The 25,094-nt window shown below is 44.7% G+C and overlaps 1 protein-coding gene across 1 annotated transcript in view; it reads left to right on the top strand.

The window, feature by feature from the left end:
* gnsb (glucosamine (N-acetyl)-6-sulfatase (Sanfilippo disease IIID), b) overlaps positions 1-25,094 on the top strand; it is a 37,651-nt gene that overhangs the window by 3,673 nt on the left and 8,884 nt on the right. The window contains exons 3-7 of the mRNA XM_084325204.1: positions 5,023-5,226; positions 14,758-14,823; positions 15,441-15,539; positions 20,474-20,641; positions 22,628-22,710. Coding sequence (XP_084181330.1) covers positions 5,023-5,226; positions 14,758-14,823; positions 15,441-15,539; positions 20,474-20,641; positions 22,628-22,710 — 620 coding nt within the window. The remainder of the gene's footprint in view (positions 1-5,022; positions 5,227-14,757; positions 14,824-15,440; positions 15,540-20,473; positions 20,642-22,627; positions 22,711-25,094) is intronic.

Below are 25,094 nucleotides of genomic sequence, written 5' to 3'. Positions count from 1 at the left end.
GTGTCTGTCTGCAGGTTGATGTCACATGCCAAGTGGGTTGTTGTAATTTAACATGGTGAACAGTGGCTCAGGAGGTAGAGCAGTCGTCTGGTAATCCGGAGGCTCCCGGTTCGATTCCCGCCCCTCCCGGGGCAGGGTGTCGGAAGTGTCCTTGAGCAAGACACTTAACCCCTAACTGCTCCCAATGAGCAGGTTGGCACCTTGCATGGTCGCCTCTGCCGTCGTTGTGTGAGTGAGCGGGTAAAATGTGAGGAGCAAATTGTAAAACGCTTTGGATAAATGCGCTATATACATTTACCATTTTTTATTTTACCATTTACATTTGGCTATAATAATAATATCCGGTACGTTTGTTCTTTGACTTTGCAGAGTAATTTTTTTCCTCACAGAATGAAAGCCATGACTAATTATTTACAACTTCATTCAAACCGATATGACTGCCCACCCCTCTACAGCACATTAACCCTTTCACTACCACACTACCAAAGGGTTAACCCTTTAGTGAAAGGTTAACCGTCTGTAGTGTGGTAGTGAAAGTGTTAACCTTCTGTAGTGTGGTAGTGAAAGGTTAACCTTCTGTAGTGTGGTAGTGAAAGGTTAACCGTCTGTAGTGTGGTAGTGAAAGGTTAACCTTCTGTAGTGTGGTAGTGAAAGGTTAACCTTCTGTAGTGTGGTAGTGAAAGGTTAACCGTCTGTAGTGTGGTAGTGAAAGGTTAACCTTCTGTAGTGTGGTAGTGAAAGGTTAACCTTCTGTAGTGTGGTAGTGAAAGGTTAACCTTCTGTAGTGTGGTAGTGAAAGGTTAACCTTCTGTAGTGTGGTAGTGAAAGGTTAACCGTCTGTAGTGTGGTAGTGAAAGTGTTAACCTTCTGTAGTGTGGTAGTGAAAGGTTAACCTTCTGTAGTGTGGTAGTGAAAGGGTTAACCTTCTGTAGTGTGGTAGTGAAAGGGTTAACCTTCTGTAGTGTGGTAGTGAAAGGTTAACCTTCTGTAGTGTGGTAGTGAAAGGGTTAACCTTCTGTAGTGTGGTAGTGAAAGGTTAACCTTCTGTAATGTGGTAGTGAAAGGTTACCTTCTGTAATGTGGTAGTGAAAGGTTAACCGTCTGTAGTGTGGTAGTGAAAGTGTTAACCTTCTGTAGTGAAAGGTTAACCTTCTGTAGTGTGGTAGTGAAAGGGTTAACCTTCTGTAGTGTGGTAGTGAAAGGGTTAACCGTCTGTAGTAGGGATGCCCCGATCACGTTTTTTGCCACCGATACCGATCACCGATCGTCGTGAGCCATATCGACCGATACCGATCCGATACCGATTGTTTTTGATTAAAATAAATTAAATTTTATTTTATATAATTATTATTATAATTTTTTTTATAAAATATATATATTATATTATTAGACTTGTACTTGTATTATCTGCGAGACATCGCCACCACGCAACAAGCTCCACTGTCTGTGTGTACTCTAGTAGCCTCCAGCTACAGCCAGGATTCTCCGGAGCTGCAGCTGGACCTATACTGGAGTAGCCTCGAGCTACGGCCAGGATTCTCCGGCGCTGCACCTGGACCCTATTGGTATAACGTTACTTAACTGTGCTCAGCAAGCCCTCAGCTCGAATATGCATCGAATCAGTGTTATAAGACATTGATATCAGGAGCTATCTGTAGCTACTGCTAGCCGGATATATAACGTTAATACAACGCCTCAGTGAATTATTTAGTTCAATGGGACATTTCGTTTTTAACAGTGAACTAACTTGCGCTAACGTGAGCTAACAGCTAACAGCTAACAGGTATCATACCTACCTACTATACTTGCTGGAGCGTTTGTTGATGTCAGGAGCTATCGGTAGCTCGCCGGCTAGATACCGTTCGGTTAGACAATGCCTCATCATGTATTAAACTAAAAGTGAATAGTTTTTTTTTTTTATAAATGTTTTTATTTTCAATTTTCAACATAGAACAAGACATCACAATACAATACCGTCAATAATAATAAAAATAATGACACTAACAACAGTAATAACATTACAAGACAAGCAAACAGAAAATAAAAAAGACAATAAAAATTAAATAAGGAAATGACAATAGAAAATAAAATAAATAAAACAAAATAAAATAAGTGTGGCTTTCACGTGTGTGCCTTATCTCGTGTGCTATATATACGTGTGTCCTACCTACCCATATGTGCGTGTGCTTTACCTATGTATATGTTTTATGTGTACATGCATATATGTGTGTTGTGAACGTGTGCATATGACCGTGTATTCCCTAGTAGCCCAGAGTGCATGTACAGTACTACTGCAGCCAAGAGGACACGTACAGTATCAATGTAGTCAAGTGGGTTTGTACAGTATTATTATAGTCAAGAGGGCATGTACAGTATCACTGTAGTCAAAGGTATATGTACAGCATTACTGTAGTCAAGAGAACATGTACCGTACTGCTGTAGCCAAGAGGACACGTACAGTATCAATGTGGTCAAGTGGGCATGTACAGTACTACTGTAGTCAAGTGGACATGTACAGTGTTACTGTAGTCAAGGGTACCTGTACAGCACTACTGTAGTCAAGAGAACATGTACAGTATTACCGCAGTCAAGAGAACATGTACAGTGCCACTGTAGTCAATAGGACATGTACAGTATTTACAGTGCCAGTACCGTAGACAAAACAAGGCAGCAGTGGGAGGTTACTGGTAATGGGGAAATCCGGCGAGCACAGTGGTGGATAGTGCAGGCCCAATATGCGACAGATAGGGGTCCCAGATCTCATAAAAAGTGTCCAACTTGGAATGCAGCATACACGTAATATACTCACAGGGGATACATTCCATTATGATATTGTGCCATGACCTCTTTGACGGGACCTCGTCCTTGATCCAAAACAATAGGATGTTCTTTCTAGCAGCAAATGTCAACAAATTGAACAGTCTCTTATGTTTGGAATTGGTAACATGAATATCTGGGAGGCCCAGCAAAAGGCAGAGGGGATCCAGCTCGATGGGGGTGTGAAATATGTCAGACAGTTCTTCTACAACGTCGTACCAGTAGCTCTGTAGTTTTACACAGGTCCAAAAACAGTGGACGTGATTTCCAATCTCTATCTTGCATTTAAAGCAAAGTGGGGACGTATTGGGATCCATTTTACTTTTACGGGCGGGGGTAATATGAATGCGATGCAATATTCTAATTTGGATGGCCTTGGTGCGGTTACAAACCGAGATTTTTTTTGCGTAGGTCCACGTATCCTGCCAGTCTGCATCTGTGATTTCTATGTCCAAATCCTCTTCCCAGGACTGTTTAGTAACATAGGAAGATAAAGATGAATTAAGGTTCAGAGTACTATAGAAGATAGATATTTGTTTTTTGGGGATCTGTAAGGAGAGGGCTTTCTCCACCTGCGAGGTGGAGATGTCAGTTAAAAGTGAGGTGTCCTTGGTGATAAACTGCCTTAAAAGTGAATAGTTGACTGGGTCATTTTGTAACGGTAGCTAAGCTAACGTTAGCTCAGGGAGACGCCGACACGCCGTCCTCCCGTGTCTCACTAGACTAGACCCGTGTTTACATGCGTGCGGGAGGGGCTGGACTCGAGAGCAGACGCCGCACCACCGGTGTCTGAGACAGAACTCAGCGACAGTGAGTGAGATCGGGTTTGACGATCGGTGAAAATAAAACATTATCACCGATCACCGATCGCATATTTATACTGATTATCGGCCGATAATGATCGGTGGCCGATCGATCGGGGCATCCCTAGTCTGTAGTGTGGTAGTGAAAGGTTAACCTTCTGTAGTGTGGTAGTGAAAGGTTAACCTTCTGTAGTGTGGTAGTGAAAGGTTAACCTTCTGTAGTGTGGTAGTGAAAGGTTAACCTTCTGTAGTGTGGTAGTGAAAGAGTTAACCTTCTGTAGTGTGGTAGTGAAAGGTTAACCGTCTGTAGTGTGGTAGTGAAAGTGTTAACCTTCTGTAGTGTGGTAGTGAAAGGTTAACCTTCTGTAGTGTGGTAGTGAAAGGGTTAACCTTCTGTAGTGTGGTAGTGAAAGGGTTAACCTTCTGTAGTGTGGTAGTGAAAGGGTTAACCTTCTGTAGTGTGGTAGTGAAAGGGTTAACCGTCTGTAGTGTGGTAGTGAAAGTGTTAACCTTCTGTTATAGTGTGGTAGTGAAAGGGTTAACCTTCTGTAGTGTGGTAGTGAAAGGGTTATCTCATACTGATGCTCCATAACCCAAAGCCAACAGGATGTGCTTCTTCCACCATAAAGCCTTTTTCCACCGAGCCGACCAGGTAGAACTCATCGTGTCGCAGAACACAACCTGGGTTGTAAGAGTGCCGGGTCAGTAGAACAGTTGGTCTTCGGACACTGGCTGGTCAACTGTGTCTGTGTGAAAGGTGTAGAACAGACCTGTGACCTGTTGGTCACTTCATGGAAGTGCATGACATTGAAAACAGTGAATCCCTGTTGGAAATATGCACCATCCTTTCATCCTAATGTACCGGTATCTTCTCTCTCTCTCCCTCCCTGTCCTCCTCTCCCTCTTTTCTCTCACTCTCTGTCCTCATCTTCTCTCTCTCCCTGTCCTCCTCTCCCTCTTCTCTCTCTCTCCCTGTCCTCCTCTCCCTCTTTTCTCTCACTCCCTGTCCTCTTCTTCCTCCTCTCTCACTCCCTGTCCTCCTCTCTCTCCCTCCCTGTCCTCCTCTCCCTCTTTTCTCTCACTCTCTGTCCTCATCTTCTCTCTCTCCCTGTCCTCCTCTCCCTCTTCTCTCTCTCTCCCTGTCCTCCTCTCCCTCTTTTCTCTCACTCTCTGTCCTCATCTTCTCTCTCCCTGTCCTCTCCCTCTTCTCTCTCTCCCTGTCCTCCTCTCCCTCTTCTCTCTCTCCCTGTCCTCCTCTCCCTCTTCTCTCTCTCCCTGTCCTCCTCTCCCTCTTTTCTCTCACTCCCTGTCCTCTTCTTCCTCCTCTCTCACTCCCTGTCCTCCTCTCTCTCTCCCCCCCCCCCCCCCTCCCTCCCCCCCATCCCTCCCCCCCTCTCTGCAGTTCACGGTGACACCACTGTGCTGCCCCAGTAGGAGTTGTCTCCTGACTGGTCAGTATCCACATAACCACGCGGTCAGGAACAACTCCCTGTCTGGGAACTGCTCCAGCCTGCTGTGGCAGAAGGGCCCCGAGTCCGAGGCGTTCCCCGTCTACCTCAGCAAGCAGCAGTACCAGACCTTCTTCGCTGGCAAGTACCTCAACCAGGTATGAACACAGTCACACACATATATACATGCATTAAAGCATTCCGTCTCCAGACGGATTTCCGTCAATTTGATTGGGGAGATCCGTCCATTTGATTCGCAGTCTGACGGAAGTATTTGCATGATTTGTAGATGCATACAGATTGAAACAAAATTGAGCCAATCGGAGGCGCCAAATATGGAAAAGGGCTTTTTTTTCCTATCGCGCCAAGCAGTCATCATCACTCAGCGACTCGAGAGACAGGTCGCCTTTTTTGCAGCCTCACGCGTCAACTGCTTGTTTACCAACGTCACAGCCACCACGCTGCTTGCACTCGCTGCTATATACCGATTAGCTAACGTTAGCTTAATAGCGTCGGTTAAATGGAAGGAGTAAGCCGGCCACTAAAAAGAGAACCCACCGCGGGGTTCTCAGATGAAAAGGATCAGCGGGACCACCTAACAAAAAGTTTCGATAGGAGAGGACGTTTGAAGAGACTGGCTAGGCAGCGCTACTGGGGGCTGTAGTGGTGAGTTAACTTGTTCAGTGTGCCGCAACGATGTCAAAAAGAAAAACAGAAACAACACGTTTGTCATTGTCGTGTTACTTCACAATACAATATGTGAGTCCCCTGCTGTGGTTGTGACTCCGTTTATTAGCTTAACTCCGTAGCAACATCACACGGGTGTATCTGTCTCCTCCCCACCGTATATATTCTCTCCCCACCGTATGTATCTTTTTTCTACCACCACCCTAATGTACAGTCTCCTCCCCATCATATGCATATAATCACTCTTAGGATCTATGGGTAACAGTACTGTATATTTCTCTCCCACCCACCCCCTCCTAATGTACAGTCTCCTCCCCATATGTATATAATCTCTGTTAGGATCTATGGGTAACAGTACTGTATATTTTCTCCCACCCACCCACCCCCTCCTAATGTACAGTCTCCTCCCCATATGTATATAATCTCTGTTAGGATCTATGGGTAACATTACTGTATATTTGCATATCGTATATGTCACAAATGTAACAGTACTATATACCTGTAGTATGTCCCTATGCCATAAATGTCATGATGTCAATGTCATGCATGTCATAAATGTCACTATGAATTGAAAATGGGGGACCCTGATGATGTAAACAAGACAAACGTCTTTCTCTGGTCTGCATCCCCTTAACAATTGTGTGTATTGAGCCATACTGTATTGTACCCATTCTGCAATCGGTTAAATATTGATTGATTGTTATAACAGATTGCAGAATGGGTACAATACAGTACAGCTCAATACACACAATTGTCAAGGGGTTGCAGACCAGAGAAAGACTTTCCTCTTTACATCAGGGTCCCCCATTTTCAATTCATCATAACATATATGACATACATGACATACAGATAGATAATACTGCTACATCTATACATTTATGACGTACCAGATTTACACAGTATTGTTTGTGATACAATAAGAGTCTAAAAAAGAGAGCATATACATTTGACGAAGAAACTGTACATTGGAGGAGGTTGGGTGGAGGGGGGGGGGGGACTGTACATTGGAGGTGGTTGGGGAGGGAAGGGTTGGGTAGGCGGGGTGGGGGGGTAACTGTACATTGGATTATCGACGAAACCGAAACAAGTAGGCTCCCTTAAAACGCCAACGCTATTAAAAAGAAATACAGTGGAGGTTAAAATAAGAATATGACTTGGCCTGAAAAAAATTTCAGTCAGGAGATTTTTTTTTGCTTTAATCCCTGTATATACATACAGGCTGCACGATTCTTGCTCAAATGTGAATCACGATTTTTCTCTCCAAGAATTGAGATCACTATTCTCTCACATGATTCTTATTTTTTCCAATAAAATAATTACAATTATAATACACAAACCTGGCAAGGCGCTCGCCACTAACGCAGGAGATGCTGGGTTTGAGCCCAGCTCTCGGCGTTGCTTCCGGCTTGGCCGGTCGTTCATACTAACACAATTGGCAGTGTTAGGGGTGGGAAGCTGATGGGTGGGGATCGGACGTTGTGGACAGCGACTCCTACAGGTCGGTTGGTGCGCCTGTACAGCAGAATCAGGAAGCGACGGGGCCGGCGTGAGCCTCCCACGCGTTACTCCTCGCCGCTGAGAGATCGTGCTGTTCAGGTGAAAAGATGCGACGGCTGCCTCCTCGAGTACCGGAGGGGACACGTGATGCAAGGCTTCGTCCACACTGCAGCCGACCAGTGGGAGGCATGGTCTAACAACGTTCGAGACAGGGGAGGGGAGAATTGGATAATACGAAATTGGGATGGGAGAAAAATAGAAAATGGGCAGAAAAAGTAGATAAAAAAAAAAAAAATGTGTGAACAATATAATTAACACTTTGGTTGCCTAAGGTTAAATTAATGATATACCATAGATTGCCAGCGCTATTTGTCTATGGAGAAAGTCCCCTTCTTTGCAGGGCTATAACTTTTTAAATTCTATTGCTACATTGCCATTATTAGGGCCCATTTAAAGTCCTATATGTATTGTTCATTGTGTAGCAACGTTAAACTTTTTCATTCACATATTCATAGTAAAGTATGGTCTAATGTATAAGTATGTTTTCATCTCTTTCTGCAGCTTTCTCCAGAATGTGATATATAGCCCCAAATGCATTATATTGATGATGAAATACAGTTTGATGGCAATCAGCGCGATATAAAAAATTCCAACTAGACGTACTTCTAGAAGTTACTACACGTCATCTGATGTTGACCGGATGGGCGAGGGGGCGTTTATAATTCCGTGGGCAGCGTTATACCAATCATCTAATGTGGGTCAAATGTTGATAATATCAGTTATTATCGAAGACGGTAACGTTACACGCTGAAACTCACCCCAGTCTCCGCGCGCCGTTGGGCGATCATCGTCGAGTAGAAATTTTATCATTATGGGATATATTTTTACCCGGTCCATCTCCAGCTTGTATAATGGGACAAAGAGGAGGAGTTATCCTGGAGTTCACCGCCGAGGGATCCACCGATCCACCCAGTGCTAAGTACACCATAATCCTATATTTCCCTCCCACACTGCTATTTCTCTACTTCCTCCCTGCCACTCTCGACAATACAATGTGTCTCATACCTATATCCACAATCTGCTCCTCCAGAACTGACTCTACCCATCCACGACAGTTTGCTAGTAACCCGGCTAATCTCTCCTACCCTCCTACAGCCACTAATACACCTGTCACAGTACGGGGAGGCTTATGGAATTGTCAATCAGCAGTCAAGAAAGCTGACTTCATTACTGCCTACGCCCATAGTCTAAATCTGCAGCTCCTGGCTCTAACTGAGACCTGGATAACCCCCAATAACTCATCAACACCTGCAGCATTATCTACAAACTATAACTTCACTCACACACCTCGACCTTCCAGACGGGGTGGAGGCACTGCCCTCATGACATCTCCTTCATGGGCTACAAACGTAACACCACTCCCAGAACTGTCACTCTCCTCTCTCGAATATCATGCAGTATCTGTCTCTAATCCTTTCAATCTCACCATTGTTACACTCTACCGCCCTCCAGGTCCGCTCGATCACTTCACAGATGAGCTGGACATGCTTCTTAGCTCCTTACCGGAAGATGGTACCCCTCTCCTTCTACTGGGCGACTTCAACCTGCCTGACTCATCTCAGTCAGTCATAGTAGTCTCCCTCCTACAATCGTTTGACCTGACTCCCACTGCCATGCCTCCCACCCACAAAGCAGGCAACTCCTTGGATCTCATATTTTCCCGTAACTCCAGCATCATTAACACCACGGTAACTCCCCTACATGTATCTGACCATTCCTTCATATCCTTCTCACTAACTCTCATGCTTAACCGAAAGGTCTTCACCCCAACTCAAACAGTCTCACTCAGACGCAACCTGCCCTCCCTATCCCCCTCCACCCTCTCCTCTGACATACTATCCGCTCTACCTTTGAGTGACACCTTCTCTGCTCTCTCCACAGAGATGGCAACCTCCACCCTCCTTTCAGCCCTGGCAACCTCCTTCGACAAGCTCTGTCCCCTCGTTGAGAAACCTGCCCGCCGTTCCCCACCCAGTCCATGGCTGACAGATCCAGTGAGAGAACAAAGACAGGTCCTGAGAGCAGCTGAAAGGAAGTATAGAAAGTCACGCCTCACTGCTGACATCGACACATATCACAACCTCTTGTTAACATTCTCCAAAACCATCACTAATGCCAAAGCTTCTTTCTTCCACCATAGGATCGAGGCCTCTGCCAAGAATCTTCGCAAACTGCATGCTACCATGTCCTCCCTCCTCACTCCCCCCCCACCCCCCCCTCCCTCATCTTTCTCTGCCGAAGACTTTGCGATCTTCTTTGAGGAAAAAGTGGAGAACATCCGCAGCTCCTTCTCCCAACCCCCACCCATTCCAAATGCTGAATCGAGAACCTCATCCTTCACTCTGTCATCTTTCTCTCCCATTACAGAAGCAGAGACCCTGACACTGGTAACGTCAAACCGTCCGACTACTTGCCAGCTGGACCAGCTACCCTCCCCACTCCTCCAGACCATAGCACCAGACATCCTCCCATTCCTAACTGCAACCATCAACTCCTCACTCAACTCGGGGGTGGTCCCCACCTCCCTAAAACAAGCCAGAGTCACGCCGCTCATAAAAAAACCAACCCTGAACCCTACTGTCATAGGCAACTACCGTCCTGTCTCTCTTCTCTCCTTCCTTTCTAAAACACTTGAACGTGCTGTATCCAACCAACTTACTACTTATCTCTTACAGAATGACCTCCTAGACCCTAATCAGTCAGGCTTCAGGACTGGTCACTCCACAGAGACAGCCCTCATTGCGGTCACAGAGGCACTTCACTTAGCAAAAGCGAAAGGCCTCTCCTCTGTCCTGATTCTCCTAGATCTATCTGCAGCCTTCGACACAGTCAACCACCAGATCCTCCTTGCGGCCCTCGCAGGAATGGGAGTGGCTGGCTCTGCGCTGACATGGCTGTCATCATACCTCAATGACCGCTCCTACCAAGTGTCATGGAGAGGGACCCTGTCGGCCACCCGCCCCCTGCGGACGGGTGTCCCCCAGGGCTCGGTTTTAGGACCCCTTCTCTTCTCCCTCTACACTAAATCACTGGGTAACATTATCACGTCTCATGGCTTCTCCTACCATTGTTATGCCGACGATACTCAACTCTTCCTCTCCTTCCCTCCCTCAGATATCCACGTCTCTGTGCGGATCTCGGCCTGTCTGTCCGACATCTCAGCCTGGATGACGTCCAACCACCTCAAACTGAACCTAAGCAAAACAGAATTGCTCCACCTGCCGGCCAAATCCTCCCCCCTAACCGACCTTTCAATCACAGTCGAGAATGCAGCTGTGACTGCGTCCCCGACCGCCAAGAACCTTGGTGTTGTCCTCGACGACCAGTTGAACTTCTCTGCTCACATCGCAGCGACGACCAGAACCTGCCGATTCCTCCTGAGCAACGTCAGAAGGATACGCCCCTTCCTGACAAAAGAAGCCACCCAACTCCTCGTCCAATCAACAGTCATCTCCCGCCTCGACTACTGCAATGCACTGCTCGCTGGCCTCCCGGCCACTGCCACTAAGCCTCTTCAACTCATTCAGAACGCAGCGGCCCGCCTGATCTCAAACCTACCGAAGTCGGCCCATGTCACCCCACTTCTTAGGGACCTGCACTGGCTCCCCATTGCTGCACGAATCCGCTTCAAGGCCCTCGACCTAGCATACCGTGCGGCAAAGGGAACCGCTCCCGCCTACCTCCGGTCAATGGTCTCTAACTACACACCCTCAAGACCCCTACGCTCTGCATCTTCTGGCCGCCTCAGACCTACTCCTATCCAAGCTCCGGGAGGGTCATCAAAGAGAAGTCGCCTATTCTCAGTCCTTGCCCCACAATGGTGGAATGAACTACCCACCCCAGTTAGGACAGCCGAATCACGTCCAATCTTTCGCCGTCGACTAAAGACGCACTTCTTCAACCATTATCTAAATTAAAAAAAAAAAAAAAAAAAAAAAAAAAAAAAAAATCTAACCCTAACTAACCGTACTGTCATGCACTTGTCCTAATAAACTAACCTACACTGTAGCACTCAACACTTTGATGAACATTGTTGCTCAGCTGATAGAGTTGTGCCCTTCCTGATGGCTTGTCGTACAGAACTTGTAAGTCGCTTTGGATAAAAGCGTCAGCTAAATGACTAAATGTAAAATGTAAATGTAATGGTATATACGTCCAAATCATGTTGTTTATCGAGTTATTGGCAATCGATCACCGTGTAGCGTGACGAGCCAGAGTCCCATGAACCATAGCGAGTGCCCGGAAGTACTACGGTCGTCATGACAACCTCTATTCAACATCCTGTTTTGGCGATTGCGCCGATCGGCCACCAGATGGCGCTCCTGAACCGCCAGAGAGCTCAGTGGGTCCTGCTGGTGGATCTCAGGCCAGCGGAGGGACATTATGAATCCGATCGCAGATTTTTGAAATATTGATATAAGGACGCTGTACAGCGTCCCCCGGCAACTTTAGCATGGCCAGCAAAGACGTGAAAAGACGTGTCCCGGCACTCAAAGTGTTAACTCTGAATATGAGAAAAATAAATAAACTGTGTATGCCCTATCAGCAATGGGCAATAAAGAATTAGAATCTGAATATATATATATATATTTAATTATTTATATATATATATTAGGGATGCCCCGATCACGTTTTTTGCCACCGATCACCGATCGTCGTGAGCCATATCGGCCGATACCGATCCGATACCGATTGTTTTTGATTAAAAAGAAATTAAAAATTATTTTATATAAAATTTTTTTTTTTTTTTTTTTTATAAAATATATATATTATATAATTAGACTTGTACTTGTATTATCTGCGACTGCGAGACATCGCCACCACGCAACAAGTCAAAATGCTCACTATCTGCAAACAGCTCCACTGTCTGTGTGTACTCTAGTAGCCCAGCTCCAAAAAGGATTCTCCTGTGCTGCAGCGGGACCCCATTGGTAACGTTAAGTGCTTTGGTCATTTCACATTCAGCAAGCCCTCAGCTCGAATATGCATTAAATCAATGTTATAAGACATTGATATCAAGAGCTATCTGTAGCTACTGCTATCCGGCTAGATGACGTTAAGACAGAACTTTATTTCAATGGGACATTTCGTTTTGAACAGTAAACGAACGTCAGCTAACGCAAGCTAACTGAGGTATGAACATGAACTACTAGACTTTCTGGATAATTTGTTGATATCAGGAGCTATCGGTAGCTAGCCGGCTAAATACCGTTAGACAATGCCTACTAAACGTGAATAGTTGACTGGGTAATTTTGTTTAAACAGTAACGATAGCTAGGTAGCTAACGTTAGCGCAGGTCGAATGCAGTGCACTACAGACTCGAGCAGAGGAGCCGCACCTCTTTGTTTACAAACTCTACACGGGGGCGGGCGGGGCTAGGGAGGAGGAGCAGCGGCAGTTTGCAGGTCCTGTGTGTCTGAGACAGACAGCGAGTGAGAGCTTCGCTTGATCGGTTTCCGCTATCGGCGAATATGACTAATTATCGGAATTCACAGATTGCATATTTATACTGAGTATCGGCCGATAACGATCGGTGGCCGATCGATCGGGGCATCCCTAATATATATATATATATATGAGTAAAGTACCCTAACTGGCATGATATACGTCATACGTTAGTAAGTTGTTGGTTGAATTAGTAGAGATGCACTCATCCACCTTTTTCAGTTCCAATACCGGTACTAGAGCTCTTTAATAATTCATATTTTTTTTTATAAATAATGAATTACACAGACACACACACACTCGGTGCTTCTGACACATCTTGTGACGACTTGTTGCAACATGATGTTGCTGTAACTGCTTAACTGATGGTGTGTTTTTATCAGTCAGTCTGTATAATGTGCCTCCGCTCGCTCGGCCTCCCCGTATGCAGATGATCAACTCCTCATGATAACATGGTTGCAGTTTAACTGTAGGGCTGTACTGAATGTACATTTCTTTTTACATTCAAAGCTTCTATTGAAGTTTTCTAATGTCTGTCGTCATATTTTATGACGTGCCAATTTACAAAATCCTCAATTTCAATAAAGTGATTAATCTGATTTAAATTAGTCTTATTTTTTTTCAACTTTCTGTAATGAATATAACTCATCAGTTTCGTCAACATAAATAATCCAATAAGGGCACGGTTGGTACGAAAGTGATGGTGACGTCTTGATGGAGCGCCGAGTGGATGCAGATAGGCTACAACATCATTTGTGATAAATGTTTTATTTGAACAAGTTAACACCGGTGTATATATATATATATATATATATATATGGCCAATGTGGAATTGTGGTGTGCGGTTATTATTGTGATGTATTATATCTGCTGGACCAGGAGGCCAGACAATATATCAGTCTTACTGAGTGAGTGAGTGAGTGAGTGGGTGAATTAGGGCCATTCCTATTGTCACACAGCCATTGTGTGTAGTGTGATGTGTCCCGGGTGCCAGTGTATGGCAGCCATTGTGTGTAGTGTGATATGTGCCTGGTGCCAGTGTATGGTAGTCGGTGTGATATGTGCCTGGTGCCAGTGTATGGTAGTCAGTGTGTAGTGTGATATGTGCCTGGTGCCAGTGTATGGTAGTCATTGTGTAGTGTGATGTGTGCCAGTGTATGGTAGTCAGTGTGTAGTGTGATGTGTGCCTGGTGCCAGTGTATGGTAGTCAGTGTGTAGTGTGATATGTGCCTGGTGCCAGTGTATGGTAGTCAGTGTGTAGTGTGATATGTGCCTGGTGCCAGTGTATGGTAGTCAGTGTGTAGTGTGATATGTGCCTGGTGCCAGTGTATGGTAGTCATTGTGTAGTGTGATGTGTGCCAGTGTATGGTAGTCAGTGTGTAGTGTGATGTGTGCCAGTGTATGGTAGTCAGTGTGTAGTGTGATGTGTGCCAGTGTATGGTAGTCAGTGTGTAGTGTGATGTGTGCCTGGTGCCAGTGTATGGTAGTCAGTGTGTAGTGTGATGTGTGCCAGTGTATGGTAGTCAGTGTGATGTGTGCCGGGTGCCAGTGTATGGTAGTCATTGTGTAGTGTGATGTGTGCCAGTGAGTGTATGGTAGTCAGTGTGATGTGTGCCGGGTGCCAGTGTATGGCAGCCATTGTGTGTAGTGTGGTGTGTCCCGGGTGCCAGTGTATGGTAGTCAGTGTGATGTGTGCCAGTGTATGGTAGTCAGTGTGTAGTGTGATGTGTGCCGGGTGCCAGTGTATGGCAGCCATTGAGCCTGCGTAGCCCAAGGTTGGGTGCTACCAGTGGGGTTGAAGGAGGCAATTTCCACCCTACATTGTAAAGCGCTTTGAGTGTCTAGAAAAGCGCTATATAAATATGCAAGTAATTAATTAATTAACTTGCAAATAGAAGGTTATGAAACAAAAAGCAAATGTATGATATACATCAAGATTAAATGGAATATGATGTTTAAGTAGCTGCATGTCTGATAACTGGCTCTATTTCCTCTCCAGTACGGGAAGAAGGAAGCAGGTGACGTCGGCCATGTTCCACCTGGCTGGGACCAGTGGCACGCTCTAGTGAGTCCACACACACACACACACACACACACACACACACACGGTAGTGGTGTCCGTCATCCTGGTATGATGTCATTATCAAGTTCAAGTTCAATTTTGTTTTTATTTTGTCAGAACAAAATACAGGATACTTTATAATGAAATGCTTGTTTGTTATGAGCCCCTGAGAGTGTGCTACATACAGTAAAGAGAAAGTAAGTAAAAAATTAAGAAGTAAAAAGTAGGTAAAGTCAATATACATATATACAATACAGAGTAAAAATGAGTAACAGTGAGGTACAATGCAGAAATGAGATGAGGTACAAAACTTGGGGTAAGGTGCAAATGAGGTATGAATGTGGTACAAATCTCTTTAATAATAGATACATTTAAAGTGAGTGGTAAGGTGAGTGTTTAAAGTGAGTGTGGATGTGTGTGCAGTGAGTGTAGATGGTGAGTGTTGCACGGAGTCGTTGAGCATCCTGATGGCCTGGGGATATGAGCTCCTTCTGAGTCACTCTGTGCCGGCCATGAGACTCCGGTAGCGCTTGCCTGACCGCAGCAGTTCAGAGAGGCAGTTGTTATGGTGACTAGAGTCTTTGGTTACCATGAGCATCATGAGCTCTCTGTTGTCGCAGGTGGGGAACTCACAGTACTACAACTACAGCCTGTCGGTCAACGGCAAAGAAGAGAAACACGGAGACAGCTATGCAGAAGACTACCTCACAGACCTCATAGTGAGTATAAACACTACTGTAACACTACTGTAACCCTAACCTCACAGACCTCACAGTGAGTATAAAGTTCAAGTTTGTTTATTATTTGTCACAATAAAATACATGTACTTTACGGTGAAATGCTTGGTTCTGTATGAGCCCCTGAGAGTGTGCTTCATACAGTAAAAAAAAAGTAAGTAAAAGAGGAATATACAATATACATTCTAAGTACAATGAGGTACAACACTTTGAGGTAAGGTGCAAATGAGGTATGAATGGGGTGCAAATCTCTTTAATAAATGGATAAATATAATTTAGTGTTAAAGTGAGTGTTAATAAGGTGAGTGTTTGTTAAAAGTGAGTGTGGATGTGTGTGCAATGAGTGTAGATGATGGGTTGTTACATTGTAGTTGAGCATCCTGATGGCCTGGCGATAGAAGCTCCTTCTGAGTCGCTCTGTACCGGCCATGAGACTCCGGTAGCGCTTGCCTGACCGCAGCAGTTCAAAGGGGCAGTTGTTTGGGTGACTGGAGTCTTTGGTTATTCTCTTAACCTTGGCCCTGCAACACTTGTTATAAATGTCCTGGGCCCTCATTTATCAACAATTCTTAGAAAGTGTTCTATGTTCGTACGTAAGCACAGAATTTAGAATGTGTGTACGCACAGAAATATTGGGATTTATCAACCGTGCGTACACGGGTCCTACGCTCCTCCGTGTTGATAAATACCTCGTTGTTCTACCGTCAATGCTCGTGCATGATTATCCATATATGGTCATGAAACACCCCCCATGGGATGTGAAATAATGGACTGACCCGAGCGAACTATGAGAAACTCCACGAGCGAGATTGTTCACGGAACCAAGAAGACACAACGCGTGTTATGGGATAAATAACAGGCTGGCGGACTTGTACATGATGTCAGATATCAAGACTCCCTAAGACCATTGCTGCAATTCTGCCTGGACAGCTCAAAATACTAATAAAGACCGTTCGTTAACCACTGTTTGGCGTTAGTGTGTCATTATAACCATGCTGGAATATGAATGCCTTTATTCGTTCTGTTTGATTGGCTACCGGGTATAATATGATTTGTACTAGAGGCATACAATCTATTTTGTTGTCGGTATTAGGTATGTAACTGAGGGGTACAATTCCCTGACTGTATTACTAGATATGATACTTACTACCACTACCTTTGTACTTAATATTCGGCCACCCAGTACTCGGCATAAATATATTATGATGAACACTGTCACGTAGATGAAACGGATCCAACACAAATGTACGAATTAGAAATAGGTCTTTATTTCTACACAGCGATGGTGTGTAGAGCAAGCACTTAATCAAATCAATCACATTTATGAATGGAATTAGTATGCACTTTTATGGCAAGAGTATTCGTCGGTATATCAATAGAGAATGTCCAATCTCTGAAGGCGCAGGTGGTACATATACGACCTGGAATAGTTTAAGGAATAACAGCAATGGTACTTTAATGATTATATACTGGATACACTAGGGGGGGTTAATCCGGTCGCTTGTAAGCCGACAGGAGTAGGAAGGGGGGGGGGGGTAGAATCCGGCTGCCTCATCCGGCCAAGGGTATCCCAGGTGAACCCACTGTAGTGCCGTTCAATGCGCCGGCGATCCTTGGACCACAGATGAAAGCAGGTGGACTCTTTGTGGGCCGGCGTTCTCCGGTCCACGGAGGAGAGACGTGAAGCGACCTCGTCTTGCAGAGCGTCTCCTCACCTTGCGTCCTCTCCAGGGGGGGGGGGTTCCAACACACGGCAGTGTCGGGGGTCTTTATCCATGGAATAATCAAAGTATACAAAGCATAATCCGTGCCTGGGAAGGCGGGCTGTCGTCGGTAGAATAATCCGGTATACAGGTCCACTCGCTCGTCGGCTCTGGGGCTCCTCGGGTGCAGCTTCACGTGGGGTCAACCACCCTGGATAAGCAGCCAGTTCTCTGCCCGAAACGATGGGGTACTGACTACGGTAGTATTCTCACCGCACGAAGCACTATATATTAACAGACTATTATTAGCTTAATAGACTACGTCCAACTCGACGATATAGTGCCAAATATGACTATTCAAATATTAATATACACGATGTCTCAATACCGATGGTAGGCGAACTTGGCCTTACTCCCACACGTGGCGTCGCGGGGAGGCTTTACGTCTGTGACTCTATTGGAGGGTAAGAAACTGGACTGAAAAGAAAGTCCTACTTTAGTAGCGCAGTATATATACGCACTATGAACAAATAGTCCCATTAGTGGTGCGGTAGCCAGATTCCTACGCGGAACTAGGACTTGTTCGTACATGTGGAGCGGTACGTTTGAACTGGGTCTGAGGGGTATGGCAGCCTGGCACCAAGGTCTCGACCAATAGTAGAATGGAGACTATTATGGGATGTTCAGTAGGCTAGAATGGATATTCAATGCATATTGTACAAGGAATATACAAGGGATATCAGGGAATATTAGAGAATATACAAATACAATTAAATATATATATTTTTTTTGATCCACTTTTTCTCCCATTTTCTATATTTTCTCCCATCCCAATTTCGTATCATCCAATTCAACCCTCCCCTGTCACGAACGCTGTTTCTTGCCTCCCACAAGCCGGCTGCAGTGAGGACTAAGTCATACATAGCACAAGTCCCCTCCGGTACTTGAGGTAACAGCAGTCGCATCTTTTCACCTGCGCAGCTCGATCTCTTAGTGTCGAGGAGTAACGCGTGGGAGGCTCACGCTGCCCCCGACACTTCCTGATTCTACTGCGCAGGCGCACCAACCGACTTGTAGGAGTCGCTTGTTCACAACGTTCGATCCCCACCCTTCAGTTTTTCCCTCCCCGTAATACGGCCAATGTGTATTACTGCGGACGACCAGCCAAACTGAAAAACAATGTGGAGAGCTGGATTCGAACACGCGAATCCTAGCGTCTCCACACTGGTGGCGAGTGCCTTAGACCACTACACCACCTAGCCGCCCAATTAAATATATATATATAAATAAATATATATATTCGGTTTAATCTGGCCCTTCACAACAAGGTAGCCTATATGAATTACATATAATGGCAGCCATAGCCTACATTATGCAACAGTAACTTGCGCATATTTAATAACACATGGCACAGCCCTGCGAAGCCCTGCATACAGTAAACCAACTTGATCATTAATCTAGCTGTTGTATCTTTACGCTTATGAAAACATTAAATAATATGTATAGGCTATAGGCCGTCGCTTTGCATTAATAGCCTCTATTCTCAAATGGCATTTAATGGCTATCCAACTCTTCGCTATCCTCGTGGACGGACCAGTATACCTTTATATCATATCATATTCATATTCATATCGAAACTAGATGATGATGATGAAGAAAGAGGAAATGGTTAATCTCACAGTGGCAGGAGTTCTGCTTACCTGGACACTTTCCCCACGAGGAAAAGCAGAACATGTTCTTTCACTAAACTCCTTACGTCAGCTACACACACATATACTGTACATACACACAGATAATTATTTTACCTCCTTTCCTTATATTGCCCTGTATTTTCCACAGAAAAACGGTTAATGAACAACAGACCGTAGCGAGACAGAGAGAGAGAGAAAAGATCAATGTTTTTTTTAAATGTTTCATTTAAGCAGGTTCCTCTCTCAAAGGTCGAGGTTGTTGCCAGATTGCATTCTTTCACCGTTACTAAAATAATCATGTTTTAGTCGAGAGCTGCGCTCCTTTTTTTTTCTTTCATGAAGTTCTGCGCCTCCTCTCTGGTCACATGGTGCCTCCTCTCTGGTCACATGGTGCCTCCTCTCTGGTCACATGGTGCCTCCTCTCTGGTCACATGGTGCCTCCTCTCTGGTCACATGGTGCCTCCTCTCTGGTCACATGGTGCCTCCTCTCTGGTCACATGGTGCCTCCTCTCTGGTCACATGGTGCCTCCTCTCTGGTCACATGGTGCCTCCTCTCTGGTCACATGGTGCTTCCTCTCTGGTCACATGGTGCCTCCTCTCTGGTCACATGGTGCGCCTCCTCTCTGGTCACATGGTGCCCGTCCTGCATGTCATCGTGTCATGATGTCATCATCATGTGACACCACAGTGACTCTGCTGCAAAAGCCTCCTAGAATAGAACGAAGCGACCCGACCGGCTCTTCTTAAAAAAAGAGTTCAAAGTTCACCTCACTTCACCATAACAACTTTAAAAAGTGCTCGGGGTTCATACTTAAGGTTCCTTCTCGAGGTCGCCCCACGGTGAATGATATACAAAATCTAATAGAAACATGTTGAGTTCCACTTTAAATATATTTAAAAGTAAGCTTAAAAAAGAACTACAGATCCTGTAGTCTATAGTATCCATGTGTATTTGTGTAAAGTCTTTTTTATTTTTCCCCCCAACATTATAATAGTTAAATGCTATATTGTATGTATCTGTGTGTATGAGAGAGGGATATGCGCATGTGTTTGTGCATAATGTGGGGGGGGGGGGGATTTTTTTGTGTAGTTATCCTATATAGGTTTAAGAGGGGAGGTCCTTGGGTTTTTTGACCTTTCCTGCACATTTTAACTGTTCTTCTTTTACTTATTTTATTCCAGAATGTATGTTTGTAAGTGCAAATAACAATAAACATAAACATATCTTCTAATGAAATCATCTAAAGATGGTAAATTGGAGTGTTGTGTAAATTCCTAGTTAAATGGAGGTTGGAGAAGCTAAGCTGTAAGTTCTTTAGTCAACAGAGCTTCTCAATTCAACCACGCTTTATTTTACACACACACACACACACACACACACACACACACACACAACATAACAACGTACTGCTTGACACTAGAGATGTGCATGACTGGCCAAAATCATTTTAGAATAGTCTACTGTTCTTAAGAACGAATATTCGAAAATTCATGTTTGCTTTGCGTCCGTCCTGTGTTCCAGTTGAACAGGTCGCTCCACTTCCTGGACGACCGGAGTCCTCAGCACCCCTTCTTCCTGATGCTGTCGCCCCCCGCGCCCCACTCCCCGTGGACCGCCGCGCCGCAGTACCAGAAGCAGTTCAGCGACCTCAAGGCACCCAGAGACGGCAGCTTCAACAAGCCTGGCAAGGTACCGGGAGGACACTGTACACACACACTGCACACGCACATACACACACACACACACACACTGCACACACACACACTGCACACACACACACACACACACAGACACACACTGTACACACACACACCCTGCACACGCACACACACACACACACACTGTACACACACGCACACACACTACACACACCCTGCACACACACACACACACACACACTCTCTCTTGAATGGTTGATTTATGTCCACATAAAACAGGCAGGGGACATGCTGTACCTTCATGCAGACGGATATCCAGAACATAATTTTACATCCGACTACATAAACATCAGCAGTTATGATGTTCACAGACACACAGTGATGACCACTCAGCCACCAGGGCTGTTTCCCCTGAAGCCTGGTTTTGGGCTTCGAACTTCGTCACGGTTTTTTGAACGGATTTTGAATTAATTTATTTTTATAATTTTTTATCCTCAAAACTAAATCCTCAATTTGAATAAAGTATTTTTTTTTTATTGAATCAACTTTCTTTAATGAATATAACATGGAACATCAGACACCAAACTCTAAAACTCAATACTTCAGTTTAAATCCTTAACACATTGGTCGCCAAGAACGACTTATGCCGTTGTTGCCCGCCATGCGTTGAACGCCAACAACGGCGTAAATCGTTTTTGGGATCAATATTTCATTCTTTCGCCATGGCATTCATAATTCATCCAGTCTCCCTCCGGACTGCAGCGGCACCCTGTATGAGATTGCAACGTCTCAATACCGCCGCCTGGTGGATGGTCGGGCGAGTTACACTCTCGCCAAAACCGGAGGTGGCGCTGGTGCATCGAGGAAATCCCTCCGGCAGTAATATCTTGTTACGTGGATCCAGACAAACACTATAGTGCATTTGGATCGCTTTATAAACTCAATAATCGATATGATTTCGGCGTTTATTGCGCCATACAAACCGGAAATTAATCTAGGAGATCGGCGTCAAATAATTGGGATATTTTTTCTCCAGTCTCATCAGCGAACGGTAAGAGGACACTAATGTTATTTTCAGCCCGATTGTTTATTAATTTCACTGCAAACCATCTGATCAATATATCAACCCATATTAAATAAAGCCGTTACTGACGATCAAGGAATTATAAACGACCCCCCCCCCTTTCCTTCACGCATAATGTATACCGATCATATACATTTGAATTTTTTAATATAGCGTGTATAGGAAAGAAACTCCAATCGATAATCTATCATATGCGTCGGGGCCTATAACTCGTTTTTGGAATTACAGCAGAAAAGCTTAAAAACACTTATATTCGAGACGGTATTAACACAACAATGTATGAATGAAAAAATATAACGTTCCCACATCCTGAACGATAGATAATCGATGTTGAATGGGCCATAGTAATGCAGATATACCAATAATATTTAAAGAGTTATAGCCCTGCAAAGAAGGTAAACATCTCCATTAGGCTTTCAACGGTGGCAGACTGGGTACAACGATGGGCACAACCCCCGGCGCCCAATGTGTTAATCACCAACCATCCCACCATAATCTTGAGTAATTGTTTTAATTGATTGTACAAATTATTTTATTATGATTGCTGCACTTATTGTATTGATCGTATATTTATGATGTTTGTTTGCTCAATATCAATCTCAATCTATGGCGAGCTGCTAGGGCTGGACCTCTGGACTTGAACTGTGCTGCACTGTATCCATGTCCCCCACCACTGCACTTTACTGTCTTATTGGTGTCTCACTGTGCTGTCCTGTTTTGCACTTATTTATTTATCATTATTATTATTATGTTGTTCCTATTTGTGAAAAAATCAATCATGCACTGAAACGTCAAATCACGTTCCATTTGTACCTGTACAATATGGTGAATAAAGAAATCTGAATCTGAATCATTGTGAATGATTTTTCAGGTGGAAATAAAGATTGAATGAATAATTGAGTGTGGCTGCACTGATATGTCTCTGTGTTCCAGGACAAACACTGGCTGCTCCGCCAGCCCCTGAACCCGATGCCCAACAGCTCACTGGACTTCCTGGACAACGCCTACAGGAAGAGGTTTGTTCTCACTAGGGCTGTCTTAAATACTTCGAAGCTTCGTTCGATGGGCATGGGATTCGAATATGAAAATAAAATTTGATTATAAAGAAAAATATATATATATATATATGATTTTTTTTTCTTTTTTTTTCTAAATCAACTCTGCCTCTCTTTGTTAACTACAACAAGCAATGCTGTTTATTATTTGAGATGAGGTCGGACTCGGCACTGACAGATTTGTGTTCATTGTGCTGCTTTTATAAAGCCTCAAATGACGGCTTACAATATTTCATGAAAGCAAAGTGTTTTGTTTGTCTAAGGTTTAAAAAGGTTTCAACTTTACAGCACCGACAAAGTTGAACAAAGTGCTGTACAAGTTCTCACAACATAATTTTTTTTTATAAAAAAAGATTCTTTTTATTTACTTTTTTTTTGTTTCGAAGCTTCGAATTAAAATCGAATCTCGGCCCTGAATTCCAAAAAAATAAATCGAAGGTCAGCCCTAGTTCTCACGCCTCCACTTAAAGGTAGAATCTGTAAATGGTGCATTTATATATCCATTTACATTTAGTCATTTAACTGAACGCTTTTATCCAAAGCGACTTACAAGTTCTGTACGAAGTGTTGAGTGCTACAGTGTAGGTTAGTTTATTAGGACAAGTGCGTGACGGTAAGGTTAGTTAGGGTTAGATATATATATATATATATTTTTTTTTTTATCCACTTTTTCTCATCTTTTCCTATTTCTTTCTCCCATCCCAATTCCACTCCTCTGTCCCTCCCCTGTCTTGAACGTTGCTCGCATATGCCCCCCACTGGCCGGTTGTAGGGAGGATGGAAGCCTTGCATCACGTGTCCCCTCCGATACACGAGGAGGCAGCCTGTCACATCTTTTCACCTGCCAGCGCGGACTCTCATTGGCGAGGTGTAACGTGTGGGAGGCTCACACTACCCCCCGCCATTTCCTGTTCCTGTGCAGGCGTCCCCCAACCGACCTGTAGGAGTCGCTGTCCACAACGTCCAGATTACCACCCATCGACTTCCACCCGCTGACTCTGCCAATTGAGTCAGTATGACGGCTGGCCCAAGCCGGAGGCAACGCCGACAGCCGGAGTTAGAGCTGCCGCGGTATTGATATTTTCCTTACCGCACGAATTTGCGAAATATTTCCTACCGCCACGGTAATTACCGCACAGTGCGCACAAAAAAAAAAAAAGTTTGAATGCATTTTTTTTTTTTTTTTAGTAGTCTACTCTTATAGCCTGCCTCTAGTCTAATGGCGCTTTTCCACTGCATATTACCTACTCGACTCGACCCGCTTTAGGCACCTGGTACTTCGTTCCTTTTCCACTGCAGCCAGGTACTACTCCGTTTGTCTCCGTGTGGGGAATGGGGATGCAGGCGGGGCCGCCGCCGCTCGCTTGTGTACACTGAAAGCTCCGTGGGCATAGATGTCCGAGGGCTTGCAGCAAGCCAGAGTTTAACACAGTTTCAATCAATCAATCAATAACAACATTAACATTCTGTTTTCGTTCAGAGGCTACAAAGTGTGACGCGTCTCTCTTCTGACCAGTCAGTGGTCTGCAATGTTTCACATGTTTTTTCTGGTACCACTTCTACCCAATAGGGTCGCTTGGAACCGAGTAGGGTATATCTGCAGAGCCGCAAGCCGCAAGCCAACTTTATTATTATGATAAAAAACAGCGGTGACGCGGTATTCAGCCTAACTCTGCGGTGAGCGTGATGCAACAGCGATACCGCGGTAATGCGGTTATCGCGGCAGCTCTAGCCGGAGTCGAACCTGGTGTCTCTTGCGTTGGTGATAAAAAAAAAATTTAAATCGTAAAAAAGAGAGCCAATATCGAACATCCCTAAATATAACTCATCAGTTTTAATACTATAATATTAGTGTAGCCTAATCTTTATCTGCAACTGTGAAGAAAAACCCCATTGGTTTAAACGGAATGAATAGACGCATACAAAAAATATATATATATATTTTTTTTGATCCACTTTCTCCCATTTTCTATATTTTCTCCCATCCCAATTTCGTATCATCCAATTCAACCCTCCCCTGTCACGAACGCTGTTTCTTGCCTCCCACAAGCCGGCTGCAATGTGGACTAAGTCATACATAGCACAAGTCCCCTCCGGTACTTGAGGTAACAGCAGTCGCATCTTTTCACCTGCGCAGCTCGATCTCTCAGCGCGAGGAGTAACGCGTGGGAGGCTCACGCTGCCCCGACACTTCCTGATTCTACTGCGCAGGCGCACCAACCGACCTGTAGGAGTCGCTGTCCACAACGCCCGATCCCCACCCATCAGTTTCCCACCCCCTAATACGGCCAATGTGTATTAGTACGGACGACCAGCTAAACTGAAAGCAATGTGGAGCGCTGGGC

Source organism: Notolepis coatsorum (assembly GCF_963971535.1).
Source record: "Notolepis coatsorum genome assembly, chromosome: 11".
Lineage (NCBI taxonomy): Eukaryota > Metazoa > Chordata > Actinopteri > Aulopiformes > Paralepididae > Notolepis > Notolepis coatsorum.
This window is presented reverse-complemented; position numbering and strand designations above follow the sequence as displayed.